The following is a 16,132-nucleotide window of genomic DNA, read 5'->3' as shown; positions in this document are numbered from 1 at the left end:
TCACTGTACTAATGGCTGGGAAGCAGTTAAACATCAGGGACGATCATAGGGTTAAATGTGTGCCTAGCCAATGTTTGTGCACTGTGTGGGAGGTGCTTTTACTAGGGGAAGGCATTGATCCATGTTCTTGTTTTGCAGGAACACAGGAGCAATGCCTTACCTACTGACAGAACAGCGAGTTGCCTCGTATATATCAGCAGATTGCCATTCTGGCTCTCTGCCTAATGATCGGCGGGTGAGGACAGACATCATGTTTGCAGTATCGGCAGATCAGCTCCTGATGTGTCTAATCACAGTAGATTGCGTGCTCCAAACACGAAAGTGTCGGATCACGTGATCCGGTGCAGAATGCCCACCCTGCCGAAGTATATGTATGGTGGGCACTCCGCAAGTGGTTAATCTAATTAATGTCAGAATATATCAGAATGTATCTATGGTATTACTACTTCTGAGTTAGCAAACCACATGTCCACTTATCTTGTGGAATAAGGCAAAGCTGTGTTCACTTTGCATATAAATGAGTGTTTATTGTGAACATAGCTTCTCCGGATTCACTAAGCCAAATGTAAATTCAGTTTATAACGATAAAACATTTTTTACCGTTTTAATAAATTAATCCTTATGAGTTACAAACATTACTGCTCTACACACTAGTGAAAATCTGTTGTACATTATCCTCTAAGAGTAAATATCCAGTCTCGATTAATGTGTTATTATATTAAAGAAATAACACACGTAGGCTAATTGTCTAAACCAGTATTTCAAGACTTAATGACTGTTTCCATTTGGCAAGCTTTTTCATGGCATCATTTTTTCATTTCAATTCAGTGTAACTCAGTGTTGTAGAGAGTGATGATACAGTGTAATATCATAGAATTCATTATTTATAAACATTATATTGGCTATTTCCATTGTATATGCTGTACTGATTATCTTGAAATTAGTGAATTCTTGTAAACTATTAATATTGAGGTACCTGTACTGGAGGCAATTAATATGGTATCTTCAAGCTCCCCAAAAATGTAATATAATGCAGCTTACCAATCCTTCAATGTGGTGGCTGCGTTAATTTTCCTTTTAAGTCTTATTTTAATTTACTTTCACCTGGTGATCTACACAGTTATACACTTGCTGTCTTAAGCTGACCATATATGGATCGAATTTAGGCAGGTTCAGCAGGGACCAACTAAATTTCAACCCATGAGTGGACCCACTTGTCATATGACAATGGGTCAATCAAGCTTTTTTTGGCCGAAGGCCTGATGATCAAACGATGGAACCGACTCAGATACGATTGGAGTATATGGAGGGATTTCTCCCAAAACGAACAACAGATCGATCGATCAAGATGGATCCAGGAGATATGCCACAGCCAGGTTTCCAGGTTTCAGGCGATTCTTTAGGCCAAGAGTGGATTGGACCTCAATGGAGGGTCCGTACCAAGGACCGGTGGTAGATGGAATATTTTCACATTGAGACCGAGATAAAAAATTTAAAAAAAGGGCTCCATATGGTGGTGCAGGTCAAAAAAGGAGAGTTTTATTCTATTTTAAAAAATTAAAAACATCTAATTACAGATGAATGAATAGATGAAAACTCTCCTTTTTCTTATTTTTCTTTATATCTCGGTCTCAACGTGAAAATATTCCATCTACCACTGGTCCTTGATACAGAACCTCAACTGAGGTCCAATCCACTCTTGGCCTAAAACCTGTAAACCTGGCTGTGGCTCCTGGATCAATCCTGATTGATCGATCGGTTGTTCATTTTGGGAGCGATCCCTCCATATACTCCAATCGTATCTGAGTCGGTTCCATCATTTGATCATCAGCCCTTCGGCCAATAAAAGCTTGATTAACCCATTGTCGTATGACAAGTGGGTCCACCCAGTCTGGTAAGAAGTATTTATCTACAAATTTCCATTAGAAGAACTTTAGTCCAGCTCTGTACGTGTTGTATAGTCAGTTTCCGGTTTACATTGTTACATTAATTGTCACTGAGGATTTTCTACCAGCCATTCAGATTGGACATAAGCCTTATGTCATTTACCAATACTTCCCTGTTTGGCGTTCATGAACATTTTTTCTTCTTGATTTCAACTTCATGGGACATTTAGACTACTGTTTTACATGTCACTAATTCACTGTATGTGCACAGTATAGTTTGTGTTTGCACGTTTTGTAACAATTTTATATTTCTTTGGGACACTATAGATATAGGGGGTTATTTACTTGAGGAAAATCCACTTTGCTCTGAAAGTACACTTGGAAGTAACGTCGCTGTAGATCCGAGGGAGACATGCAAGGAAAATTAAAAACAACATTTTACCTTGCACATGATTGGATGATAAAATCAGCAGAGCTTCCACTCATTTTAGATCTACCCCTTAGATTTAGACCGACTGCACTTCCAAGTGCACTTGCAGTGAAAAGTAAATTTGCCTTTCATAAATAACCCCCATAGTGTTCCATTGGTTTATTTAGCACAACACTTTGTTTATCTTATCAATATATCAGCAGTGGTTGGAAAGAAGATATGATTACAATGCTGGGATCTGATTAACCAGTTCCAGTGCTACACTAAACTGATTGTACATACATTGTAGATTTAATGTGATTTTTTCATTTGCTTATTCGTTCCAATTAATATTTTAATGTAGTTATATTTGAACTGGCAGGAAGCATCAACAAGTCATGAATGTAATCAGAGAATGATTCTCTTGTATGGAGTCGGAAGAGAGAGAGATGAAGCTAGACATCAGCTGAGAAAAATAACCAAAGACCTCCTGAAGATTCTCAATAAAAATGGCACAAGTGACTCTGCTGGTAAGTAAAATGTACTTTATGTGAATTATCTGTCATGTGTGACAAAAGGGAAAAGGTTTTTTTTTTTTGTTATTTTTGGTTACAGAAAAGTTTAGGCTTCGCTCATAACTTATGTTACAACTTAAAAGTGCATTGAACTTTCTTTTTCATACATCATAGGACACAGAGTCAGGCTAATATCCATTACCTACTGGGTTATACTTCATCTCCAGGTGAATGGACACTGGTAGACCAAAGGTCTTTAGACAGGAAGTGATCTCCTATATAACCCCTCCACACAGGAAGCACTTACGTTTTTTACCCGTGGCGGCCATGGGCCATGGACATGTCCAGTGGCGGCACATGTGCAGTAGCCTTTATCTGACACACGCACAGAACATTCTGGCGCACACCCAGCTTATTTAAGCTGTATAGGCCAAGCATGCGGTGCTTCCAGAAGGCAGCTGTGGGACATAGAGCAGGCTCTGAACAGACACTTGCAGTGGTTCATTCTTTCCTTATCAGGTCACGTGAGTCACCAGGTGTTGCTTGGCAGGCTGAAGGTGCTTAGCAGGATTGTTGCATAGGGACTTGGTGAGCCCTATTAAAGGGTCTCCCTTCTGAGATGTTTTAATACTACACCCAGGTACTCTCTTTTTTGTGGCGCTTAAATGTTTTCAAAAAAGAGGAGCGGGACTAACTCTATAGGGAAGGTCACACCAATGTCAGTAGTTCCTGATGAACCTAGTCGTATCCCTAGTGTTGTATCCCCTGAAATACCAGAGGCTTCCGGGCGGTCTAAGCCACTGCACCTATCTGGTATTGTGCCTACAGTCAATGCTGCTGCTTCATCTTTTATCACTAAGGATAAACTGTCTTCCGCCCTAGCTGGGTTAGAGCACAGGATTGATGGCATGATTGCCTCCATCCCGCAGGGTAGCAGCAAGCATGACAGATCCCCCTCCCTGGAGCCTCCTAGTCTGGAGTAGGAATGGGTTGGGGATGGGGAAGAGCTTAAAGCTCAGGACTCTGTGGAGGGCCCAGCAGATGAGTCTACTTCCGAGCAATTTGGACAAGAAGATATCCAGTTGATGTCTGCCTCTCCATTGCAGAGGATCTTTGGGATCCCTGAGGCCTCTACACCCCTTGTTGGAACAGGCAGTGTATTCTAATTGGGAACATCCTGACAGGAGTTTTTGTTCCTCCTCAGAGGTTTTGCCTTTTATATCCCATGGATGAAAAGTTTGTTCAAAAATGGAGCATGCCAGCAGTAGATGCAGCAGTCTCTTCCTTAAACAAGAACTTAACTTGTCCGGTAGAAAACGCACAGGGTTTGAAAGACCCCGTTGACAAGAAATTGGAATCATTATTAACCACTTCCCACCCGGCCAATGCATATATACAGCCGGGTGGGAGACGTCTAATCCTGATAGGACGTTCAGGAACGTCCTTCAGGAGTAGCGGGATCGCGCGCGCGCGCGCCCGCTCAGCGGCGCGATCCCGATGTGCTCGTGTCACCCGGACACGGCACATCTCAGATCGGCAGGAGGGCTCTGTGATTGGCCCTCCTGATCACATGACGGCCGTGTCCAATCACGGCCGTCATGTGATGTAAACAAACAGCCGGTTGCTAGGCAATCGGCTCTCCTCTCCTCACACGGAAGTCATCGCTGAGGAGAGGAGAGCAGAACGCTGCAGCCGGCTGATGATCAGTGAGTATGAGCTGCTTTTTACAGCTTTTTACTCACTGATCATCAGTGTAGTGTAAACACACAACACACCACACAGTACAAACACAGTCCCCACATATGTCCCCAAAACACACATGTCCCCAAAACATACATGTCCCCAAATAATAAAAACACATGTCCCTAATAATAAAAACATGTCCCCCACATATGTCCCACTAAAATCACATGTCCCAATGATTATCTGCACACATATGTACGTGATCACCTGCACACATATGTACATGATCATTTGCGTACATATGTCCGTGATCACACAAACCAATTATTATACACTTAACGGAATTTTTTTTACCAAAAACATGTAGCAGAATACATTTTGGCTAAAATTTATGACAAAATTTGATTTTATTGGATTTCTTTTCAAATAGAAAAAATAAAATATTGTTTTTTTCCCAAATTTCCGCTTTTTTTGCGCTTATATCGCAAAAAAAAAAAAAACTGAGTCGTGAATAAATACCACCAAAATAAAGCTCTATTTGTGCGAACAAAATGATAACAATTTCATTTGGGTACAGTGTAGCATGACTGCGCAATTGTCACTGAAAGCGCTAGAGCGCTGAAAGCTGAAAATTGGGCTGGGAAGGAAGGGGGTGAAAGTGCCCTGTATTGAAGTGGTTAAAGGATTCCTTTTCTTTGGCAAGTTCAGCTATTCAGCCAGCTGTTGCAGCAATCGGTATCTGCCAGTCCATAAAGGATCAGGTAAAACAGTCTGATAGGCCTAACTAGGAGGATGATCTGCCTGAAAGTAAGACAGAAATTTCTCGAGCGCAGTGTTTTGCTACTGACGCCTTAAAGGATTCAATACAGCAGGTTTCTCATTTGGCTCTCTCATCTGTACGTATGCGCAGACTCCTATGGCTTAAGAATTGGTTTAGCTGAGCTTCCTTGTGAAAAGTTATTGGCAGGTTTCCCTTTTCATGGGGAACACTTATTTGGTGATCTTTTGGACAAAAATATCCAAAAGATCACTGGAAGGAAGAGTTTTCTACTTCCTGTGAAGAAAAGCACCAGACATCCCTCGTTTAAAACCTCAGAGACTGCTTCCTCCAATGTCTCAGCGTCAAAGCAATTCCCCTAACAACAGGGTGCTAGGGCCAGTGGCAAGCCGCAGGGGTAGGGCCAGAAGAAGCCCTGGGTCCAAGATTCTTCTAAACCCAGCACCAAGCCCTCCTTTTGAGAGGACAACGCAACTTCATCGAGTTGGAGGAAGGCTTCTGCACTTTTCGGACATTTGGAGAACAATAATTCAGGACGAGTGGGTCAACTCAAATATATCTCGCGGTTACAAGCTAGAGTTGCGAAGGCTTCCCCCTCAGAGGTTTTAAAGATCCAGCATTCCCTCAGATCCTCAAAAAAACATATTGCTTCAGGCACTACATCACCTAGTATATCAAGGAGTGATTAAATGGGAACAGATGGGCGCCAGAAGGTTAAATTAGATGAGTTCAGTATGTGGTGAAAATCGCCAGTCTTGGAGTCTCATAAAAGTCTTCCCTTTGCAGCCTGGGGCACTGGTGTGATCTCACAGGGATCCAGAGAATGCTGGGAACCAGGAGGCAGGAAACAAGAAGCAGCTGGTCGTGACTTCACAGGAACAGGAAATGTGATTATTCAGTGGCAAGGAATGGTAATGCATTTCGAAGCTACAGCTTCTTCATCACACCATGATTGGCTGCCAAACCTCGCAGTCTTATATTACAGAGGAAATAGAAACAGAGAGATCTGATGGGCCGGCCAGCCCGTCAATCAAATACACAGATTCAAAGAGGTAGATGGCTGGAGACCGAAGTGAATGTAAATATGAGTAAGAAGCTTGCTGATTAATAGTAGAAGATACGTTTATAACGTTTGCAGAAATCGATCAATTCACTAATTGATTAAATACATAAATATAAAATGTATAAATATACCTCAAATTTAAAATGAATACATTTTTATAAGTAAATTAACTAAAAAATGAATTAAGAAAATTATTAGCAATTTGGAAATCAATTGATTATTATAAATTATAATGAATTAATAAAATGGTGAGAATGGAGGAAAGAGAGGACTCTATGCTAGGTATAATATTAAGGTTCTAAGTTATATCATGACCAAAAATACTTCTCAAAAGGATAAAATCGAATCTTCAGATAATAAATGGTTAATGGATAATGCTGGTGATACCCACTGTGTATATATGTGTGCACACATATAGTCATACATATACACACACACACACAAATATAATAACAGCTCATGCATACCCACATACCTGCATGTACGTGCAGTTGTAAACATGTACATGTGCAACAAACGCATGTATATACGTGAGTCTATACAAACATTTTTATGTCCCAATACTCTCTAGAGGGAACATAATATTGTATAAAAAAGGGGAAGGGGAAGAGGGGAAAAAAAGAGGAAAAAGGGGGTGGTAAAAACAAAAACAAAAAGGGGGGGTGGTAAAAAAAAGGGGCGGTGCCAAATTTGTGTTTGTTGCCCAAATGAGCTATTTAGTGGATAAGACTGGGTATCCATTCACCAGTAACCAGGCAACCCACTGAGGCATGACCAGGGGAAAATCACACCAGCTCCTGATTAAATAACAGTGCTGATTTCGATCTCCTCGTTCATTCCCCTAGGCGACATAGTATCCAAAGTGAAAATCCAGTACGTTTCCTGACGACACAGTCTTTTGAAACATTCTGCTGGGGGAAATTCATCTGGAATTGATTCAAGGACCCAAACTTGGATGATTGTTTATGATATTCTAGAAAGTAGCGGGGGACACTGTGTTTAGGGAGACCAGCATCGACAAATCTGCAATGTTCCCCAAATCTGGCTCTAAGGGCTCTGATTGTACGGCCCACATATAGCATGCCACAAGGGCAAGCTAGACAGTAAACCACAAACATGGAAGAACAGTTATGGAAGGTGTTGAATGTGTATGTCTTACCCTTATGAGCAAAGGATTTTTGACCATGTTCAATATGAGCACAAGTCAGGCACAGGGATTTTTTACACACACACATTTTATGTATACCTATATTCCAGTTGCTATATAATTTTATGTTATCACCATATCTAGCGCCGCTGTTCACCCCTATCAAGGAGTGATTGTAGAGGTTCCGGTATCAGAAAAGGGCACAGGGTTTTACTCAAACCTGTTTACGGTTCAGAAACCAAACAGGGACACAAGGCCCATTTTGGACCTAAGATCCCTGAACAAGTATATACTGATACAGTAATTTTGGATGGAGTCTGTCCACTCAGTAGTAGCCTCACTCCAGAGGGGAGACTTTCTAGCCTCCATCGATATAAGAGATGCGTATTTACACATACCTATCTTTCAGCCTCATCAGAGGTTCCTACGTTTTGCAGTAGAGGAACGTCATTTTCAGTTTGTGGATCTACCCTTCGGGCTGGCTACAGCTCCCTGGGTGTTCACAAAGGTCCTAGCACCAGTAATGGGTCTTTTAACCCCCCTGACGGTATTCCCGAGTCTGGCTCGGGGTGGAATTTTCATACCAAAAGCGGTACCCCCGAGCCAGACTCGGGACTGCATCGCTGGATCCAGGAGGAGGTTTACTTACCTTCTCCCTCGGATCCAGCGTTGTCTCCCCACTGTACGAGCGAGCCGTGTCTCGCTCGATTCATCACATCGCCGATCTCCGTGCCCTGCGAGCGTTGCGACGCACGGGGACGGAGATCGGCGCCAAATTCAAAAAGTGAAACAAACAGTAAACATACAGTATAATGTAATCTTACAGATTACATTGCTGTATGTAAATATTTCACATCCCCTTTGTCCCTAGTGGTCTGCCCAGTGTCCTGCATGCAGTTTTATATAATAAAAACTGTTCTTTATGCCTGGAAACTGGAGATTGTCCATAGCAACCAAAACTGTCACTTTACATCAAAAATGGTTTTAGACCAGCTAGAAAACAGCGATAATAAATTGGAATCACTCGCAGAATTGAGCGATAGTGATTTGTGGGGAGATCCGTCATCAAATACTGAAAAGTAATGACAGTGACAATTCTGCAACTGAGCAAATTTCAGTGTTTTTGATTTGATTACATTATTGAATAATTTTTATTATTGTTATATTATTATTTGGTACAATTATTTATAATTATTTATTATATTATAATTTATGATTTCATTTTTCAAACTTTATTATACCCGGGATGTCTGCTAGACTCTGGTTTGGACAGATTTAAAAGAGTTATTCCTAAGAATTACAGGACTACAATATAAAACGCCAAATTTTCATGCAAAATAATGGTAACGCTTTTAGCACCTAAAATCCGAAATAATCATACCGCCAGGGAGGTTAAGGTCCCAAGGGATCCTGGTGCTCGGCTATCTAGATGACCTCCTACTCAGAGATCACTCATTACAGGCTCTAGAACATAAGAACAGAACACCAGAATAAAAAAATAAAAAAAAAGAACAGAATACCACACATGCACAGTGTGGTATTTGAAAAGCTCAGGCTGGATCATAAATGCCTAAAAAACAGCCATGAAACCAGCTCAAAGTCTAAAGTATTTAGGTCTGATCCTAGATACAGTTCAAGCAAGAATATTCTTGCCACCCGTAAGGATCTGTGCCCTATATGTTCAAGTGAGTCAGATAAGCGGTACCAGACAACCCTCTATTTAGCTCTGTATGAGTCTTCTAGGGAGGATGGTATCCTCCTTCGAGGCAGAGCCCTATGCCCAGTTCCATTCCAGGCCTTTTTAACAAGAAATCTTGTTGGCCTGGACCAGAATAGAAAAAGCCCTGGATTATCCAATGTGCTTATCACCTCGGGCACGCTTAAGCCAAAACGGGAGGTTGCAGGATCAGAACTTGCAAAAGGGAAAATCCTTTCTCCCGGTAACTTGGAGAGTACTGACTACAGCTGCCAGTCTCCCCGTCTGGCGCATGACTCTAGAAGGGCTCACAGTTCAGGGGAAATTGTCAGGGACAGAACAGATCCTGCTCATCAACATCCTGGAATTACGGGCAGTATGTCTGGCCCTACGGTCCTGGACGATGAAGCTTCAGGACTGCCCTATCAGGATTCAGTCCAACAATGCAACTGCAGTTTCCTATATAAACCACCAAGGTGGTACCAGGAGTCGTTCAGCTCTGAAGGAGGTGAAACACATACCAGCCTGGGCAGAGGGACAGGGGCTGATTCTATCGGCAGTCAGTATCCCGGGAGTAGAGAACCGGAATGCAGATCATCTCAGCCACCAGAAGATCTGCCCAGAGGAATGGTCCCTGCACCCAGGGGTGTTCCAGGAAATTTGCCAGCATTGGGGATGGCCAAACATCGACCTATTGGCATCCAGATTCAACAACAAGCTACAGCAATTGGTGTCCCGAACAAGGGATACTCTGGCAATCGGAGCAGACGCTCTAAAAGTTCCGTGGAGACAGTACTCCCTGGTTTATGCTTTCCTTCCGATCCCTCTCCTTCCACATTTGTTGCGCAGGATTTGGAAAGAAGGGGTTCCAGTAATTCTGGTTGCATCGGCTTGGCTCAGAAAGCCCTGGTTCCCGGAGATTGTGAGACTGACAATAGATGGGCTATGGATGCTTCCACGTCGCCCCGATCTACTGTCTTAAGGTCCTATATTCCACCCCAATTTACAGTCTCTAAATTTGACATCATGGCTATTGAAGCCAGTGTGTTAAAGGACAGCGGCATCTCGGGATCAGCAGTCCCGGGATGCCAGCAGTTTTCTAGCACCTTAGCGAATGCTAGAAAAGCTGTCACTAGGAAAATGTATCATAAGGTCTGGAAGACTTATATTGCTTGGTGTGAAGCCAGAAAATAACATCCTTGGAAATACCTGATTGTGAGAATTCTCTCTTTTCTACAGTCAGCTGTGAAAATCAAATTGGTTTTGAGTACAATCAAAGGTCAAGTTTCGGCCCTATCAGTATTCTTCCAAAGAACTTTAGCCTCCCATTCACTGATCTGAGTCTTTATGCAGGGGGCAACTTGTTTGCTTCCCCCCATTAGGGCAGCTATGTGTCCTTGGGACTTGAACTTGGTGCTGTCTGTGTTACAGAAACAACTATTTGAACCTATCAAGGAAATTCCATTTGACTTGCTGTCACACGCAAGCTAGCCTTTCCTGATGGCTATCTCCTCGGCTAGAAGGGTGTTAGAGTTGGCAGCCCTTTCATACAGGGAACCATACTTGATCCTTCACCACTACAGGGTCGTGTTGCAACCTGTTCCATCCTTTCTTGTCAAAAGTGGTGTCGGCCTTTCATTTAAATCAGGACATTATTTTGCCTTCTTTTTTCTTTCGGCCTCATTCGGCGGAAGAGAGACGACTGCATTCTTTGGACGTTGTACGAGCAGTCAAGGTTTTTCTAGATCTAGGTCTAGATCTTCAGAGATCAGACCCCTTTATTGTTTTACCAAAAGGACCCAAGAAAGGTCAGGCAGCTTCCAAAGCTTTCATTGCCAATTGGGTCCGTCAACTGGTCATTCAGGCCTATGGTCTGAAATGTAAAACTCCCTTTTAGGGTGAGAGCTCCTCAGGTATCTGTGGCTCAGATTTGTAAGACTGCTACCTGGTCTTCAGTGCATGCATTCACAAAATGTTACTTATACTTACCTGTAAAAAAAAATTCTTTGAGTACATCATGGGACACTGAGATCCCTCCCCTCTTTTTTGAGGATCCAGTGCTTGCTACTAAACTGAAGTGCTTCCTGTGTGGGAGGGGTTGAATAGGGGATCACTTCCTGTCAGAAGACCTTTGGTCTACCAGTGTCCATTCACCTAATGATGAAATATAACCCAGTAGATAATGAATATTAGCCTGACTCTCTGTCCCATGATGTACTCAAATTAAGGGATGTTACAGGTACGTATGACGAAAAAATCCTGTTTTTTACATCTGAAAATGGGCTCCCCCTGTTCCTTCTGTATTGAATTGTATTGTAATTGTACTGTCCCCCCTCTACATTGTAAAGCACTGTGCAAACTGTTGGCGCTATAAAAATCCTGTATAATAATAATACAAAACAAAATGTCCTGATGTGTTAAATGACTAGACAGACATGCTTAATCATGCAAGTAATATTCATAGGTGTGCAATCCATTTTCGTGTGTATATTTATACTAACATCTACGTTGTTTATGAACTGGGATTAACGTGGAGGGAGTTGATAAATCTTAATAAAGGGTATACTTTAGCATGAAGTTCAATGATTTTGCTTTGTATAAACATCCATTATAATAATAAAGCCAATGTTTTCACATAACAACGGCTGCACAATTGCACAGGATCACTCTGTGACCATATAGAATCTTTTGGATTAACTGGAGTTATAGAAATTATTATAACAATCAAAACTGAAAATAGGAAAACTGAATAAAAAAATAAATAAAAAACATTGATTTTCTTGTTGAAAATGACTGCATTGCTATTTGTTAGTATAATGAAGACGACATTGGTGAAACTTGCATTGATAGCAAATATTACATTACAGAGTCTAATCTCCACCACTGTATGTTTACTTTAGAAGGTTAAAAGTATCCACAAAGAACAATTTTATTTATGTGTTTATTTATAACAAAAAGGCAAAATGCCAAATGTGATTACCAAGTGCCAAATTTATTTTACTGGAAGAGTAAAAAGCCTTTCAGTGATAAGAGTGGTTTGCGTATATTTTTTTTTTTTACAAGCCACATGGTCTGAGCATCAATTAAAAAATAACTGAGTAGCCTGAAGCGTAGATTTGTAAATAAGATATATTTAGTGTTTGGATGCACCTTATACCTTTTGTTGGCTGCAGAGATTTGGCAGCCGGATGACATCACTTATTTCTGTAAGCCCTATCCTGCACCTTGAAAATCACTTAACAACAGGCAGTGTTTATCAACAATCCAGCTTACATGACCCCTAAAGAAGAGGGTGTGGGCAAATGAAAAAACCATCCAAGGGAAACCTGTTCCTATTTTATAAAAAAAAAAAAAAAAATCGCAGACCAATTTTGACATTTCTTGTCATTAAAATAAAAATCTGCATTTTTTTTACTTGAAAAGTACTTTACAAATTTACTTTACAAACATTATATTTTTTTTCTCACACGATACTTAAGCAACAGTTTTTTTTAACACAAATTTTTGGAAAAAATACACTATAATGAATTTTAGTACATACGAACACAATATAATACCTAATTGTTTTGCTAAAATATAAAAGATTATGTTACACCATTTTAATAGATACCAGATATGTCTCACTTTAAAATTGGAATGGCAGCAAGCTACAGTACTTTAAATCATCCATAGGGGACATTTTAAGGCTGGGTTCACGCTATTGCAAATTGGATGCCGGTTTCTCTGCATCCAATTTGCATGTTAGGAGATTGTGACCGGCTCTCAAAGGAGCCGATTCACAGATCTCCGAGGCGGCTCCAGAGGAATCCTGTGCATTTTTGGGTCCATTTCAGATCCGAATTCAGCCACAAATTTGGACCTGAAATGGTGAACACGGATGCACAGCAGTGTGAACCCAGCCTAAAAGTCTATAAAGCTTACCAAGTTAGAGTTACACAGGAGATCTGGCCTTAGATTTATTGCTCTCACTCTGATCTTCACAGTGATTCCTCACATGTGTGGTGAGACCGCTGTTTACATATGTGCTCGGGACAAATGAGTGCCTTCGTCTTTGCGTGTGAGCACAAGGGGGATGGGGGTGCTTTTACATTTTGTTTATTTTATCATTTATTTTATTTACATTTATTGATTTTTTCATTTTTCATTTTCATTCATTGCGCCTTGAACTTTTTTTTATTCAACTTTATTGCTACCACAAGGGATGAACAACATCCCTTGTGATAGGATGGGCCATGATAGGTTCTTTATGGAGAGATCTTTAACCACCTCGCGTCCGCCCTATAGCCGATTTACGGCCTTAGAGCAGGCGCTTTCCTGCAATTGGCCGTGCCTGGACGTCCTATTGTTTACTTCCGCAATGCACGCCGCCGCGGGCGCGCATCGCGGAAATTCTGTGTTCGCCGTGTCCCCCGGGGACAGGCAAACACAGATCACTGTAAACGGCCAATCACAGCGGCCGTTTACAGCGCGATCGGCGTGTCCAATGGGAGATGATCTCATATGTAAACATATGAGATCATCTCTCAGCGCCGCTCTCCCTCCTCACACAGACAGCGTGTGAGAGGGGAGAGATGAACGGCTGCAGCAGCCGTCAGTGCACAGAGAGAAAAAAAAAAAAGTGTAAAAAAAAAGTGCCATCCTCCCCCAGTGCCATCCTCCCCCAGTGCAATCCTCCCCCAGTGCAATCCTGCGCCAGTGCCATCCTGCCCCAGTGCCATCCTGCCCCAGTGCCATCCGCCCCAGTGCCATCCACCCCAGTGCAATCCACCCCACCCCAGTGCCACCTGCCCCCAGTGCTATCTGTCCCCAGTGCCACCTGTTGTCAGTGCCATTTGTCCCCAGTGCCATCTGTCATCAATGCCACATATAAGTGGCATCTGTCATCAGTGCCACGTGTCATTAGTGCCACATAGTGCCATCTGTCATCAGTGTCACGTATTAGTGCCATCTGTCATCAGTGCCACGTATCAGTGCCATTTGTCATCAGTGCCACCTATCAGTGTCACGTGCCATCTGTTGTCAGTGTCACGTGTCATCAATGCCACTTATCAGTGCCATCTGTCATCAGTGTCACGCGTCATCGGTGCCACGTATTAGTGCCATCTGTCATCGGTGGCACGTATTAGTGCCACATATTAGTGCCACGTGTCATCAGTGCCACGTATTAGTGCCACGTGTCGTCAGTGCCACGTATTAGTGCCACGTGTCATCAGTGCCACGTATTAGTGCCACGTGTCATCAGTGCCACATATTAGTGTCATCTGTCATCAGTGCCACATATTAGTGCCATCTGTCATCAGTGCCACGTGTCATCAGTGCCACGTATAAGTGTCATCATTGCCACGTATCAGTGCCATCTGTCATGAGTGTCACGTGTCATTGTCCTGGTATTTCAAAAGTGTAATAAGTAGTCAACAAGTTAGATGTGTAATTTATGCTCCTAGAACACGTGATGGCGCTCCCTGCATGTTGGGCCTCTCTATGTGGCCAGGCTGTGAAAAAGTCCCACACATGTGGTATTGTAATACTCAGGAGGAGTAGCAGAATTTTTTTGGGTGTGTCATTTGTGGTATACACATGCCATGTGAGAGAAATAACCTATTACAATGACAATTTTGTGGAGAAAAATAAAAAAAATGAAAAATCTTAATTTTGCAAAGAATTGTGGGAAAAAAATGACAACATCAAAAAGCTCACCATGCCTCTTACTAAATACCTTGGAATGTCTACTTTCCAAAAAGGGGTCATTTGGGGGGTATTTGTACTTTCCAGACTTGTTTGGGTCACAAGAAGCGACATAGGCCACCAGTACATCAGATGTGATCAATTTTGTGCGATTCGCACCACAGCTTGTAGACTCTATAACTTTCACAAAGACCAAATAATATCCACTAATTTGGGTTATTTTTACCAAAGATATGTAGCAGTATAAATTGTGGCCAAAATTTATAAAGAAAAATTAATAATTTGCATAATTCTGTCACAGAAACAAAGAAATATGCGTTTTTTTTTCAAAATTTTCGGTCTTTTTTCATTTATAGCGCAAAAAATAAAAACCCCAGAGGTGATCAAATACCACCAAAAGAAAGCTCTATTTGTGGGAAAAAAAGGACACAAAATTCATTTGGGTACAGTGTTGCATGACTGAGTAATTGTCATTCAAAGTGTGAGAGCACCAAAAGCTGAAAATTGGTCTGGTCAGGAAGGGTGTTTAAGTGCCCAGTAAGCAAGTGATTAAGACCCAAGATCTCTCCTCTGGTCTGCAAAGCAGCAGTTCAAACAAAGATAGGTTTGATATGCTGCTTCACAAGCCAGTAATGGCTTGTCAACAAACAAACCAAAACCGGAAGTGACAAAATCCTTGTTGCTGCCAGTTTCTAAACTCACAGAGAGGGAGGAACAACGTTAGTTCCCCACCCTCTGTGCAGTGCACTAGATGCTACTGATCAGAGCTGTGTCAGGCTCCTCAATGAGACGGGAGAGCCTGGAAAAGGAAGTGACCCCCTTTAGCCACCTGTGAAAGTGATCCAGCGGCTGACTTGACTGAGATTAGGATCATACTTGTAGCCTCAGCCATAATCCCAATATAAGCACCTCAATATGAGGCCGTATATATACGTACAGCAGTACTGAGGTAATCCCTCGGGGCCCCACAGGTCATCAGAACTAGTGTCCACATTGGAAGATTTCCCCTCTATTACTCTTCTGGGGACAATGATAATGGTAAACAGGACAAACAGAGGGGGTGAATCTCCCTAAAAGGGGCACAGACAACAATACAAACCTAATAGATGTCCTAATCCATCTCCACTCTATCCAAAACGAAAAAAAAACAAAATTGCTTTTAGTTATACTTGAATAGTTTAAAATATGTATTCTCTGATATTAGAGTATTTTTCTTGAAAAGGTAAGGGTATCGAATTTTGGGTAAATACTGGGGACCACAAACCACACA

At 41.9% G+C, this 16,132-nt stretch overlaps 1 protein-coding gene across 3 annotated transcripts in view; it reads left to right on the top strand.

Moving 5' to 3' along the window:
- MED12L (mediator complex subunit 12L) overlaps positions 1-16,132 on the top strand; it is a 740,921-nt gene that overhangs the window by 502,736 nt on the left and 222,053 nt on the right. For all 3 annotated transcript variants that reach the window (XM_077488157.1, XM_077488156.1, XM_077488155.1), the window contains exon 17: positions 2,678-2,825. In XM_077488157.1, the coding sequence (XP_077344283.1) occupies positions 2,678-2,825 (148 nt within the window). The remainder of the gene's footprint in view (positions 1-2,677; positions 2,826-16,132) is intronic.

This window comes from Lithobates pipiens, unplaced genomic scaffold (genome assembly GCF_037356315.1).
Source record: "Lithobates pipiens isolate NorthernLeopardFrog02 unplaced genomic scaffold, aLitPip1_a1.2 Scaffold_18, whole genome shotgun sequence".
Lineage (NCBI taxonomy): Eukaryota > Metazoa > Chordata > Amphibia > Anura > Ranidae > Lithobates > Lithobates pipiens.
The sequence above is the reverse complement of the archived record's forward strand: the minus strand, read 5'-3'. Positions and strand labels throughout refer to the sequence as shown.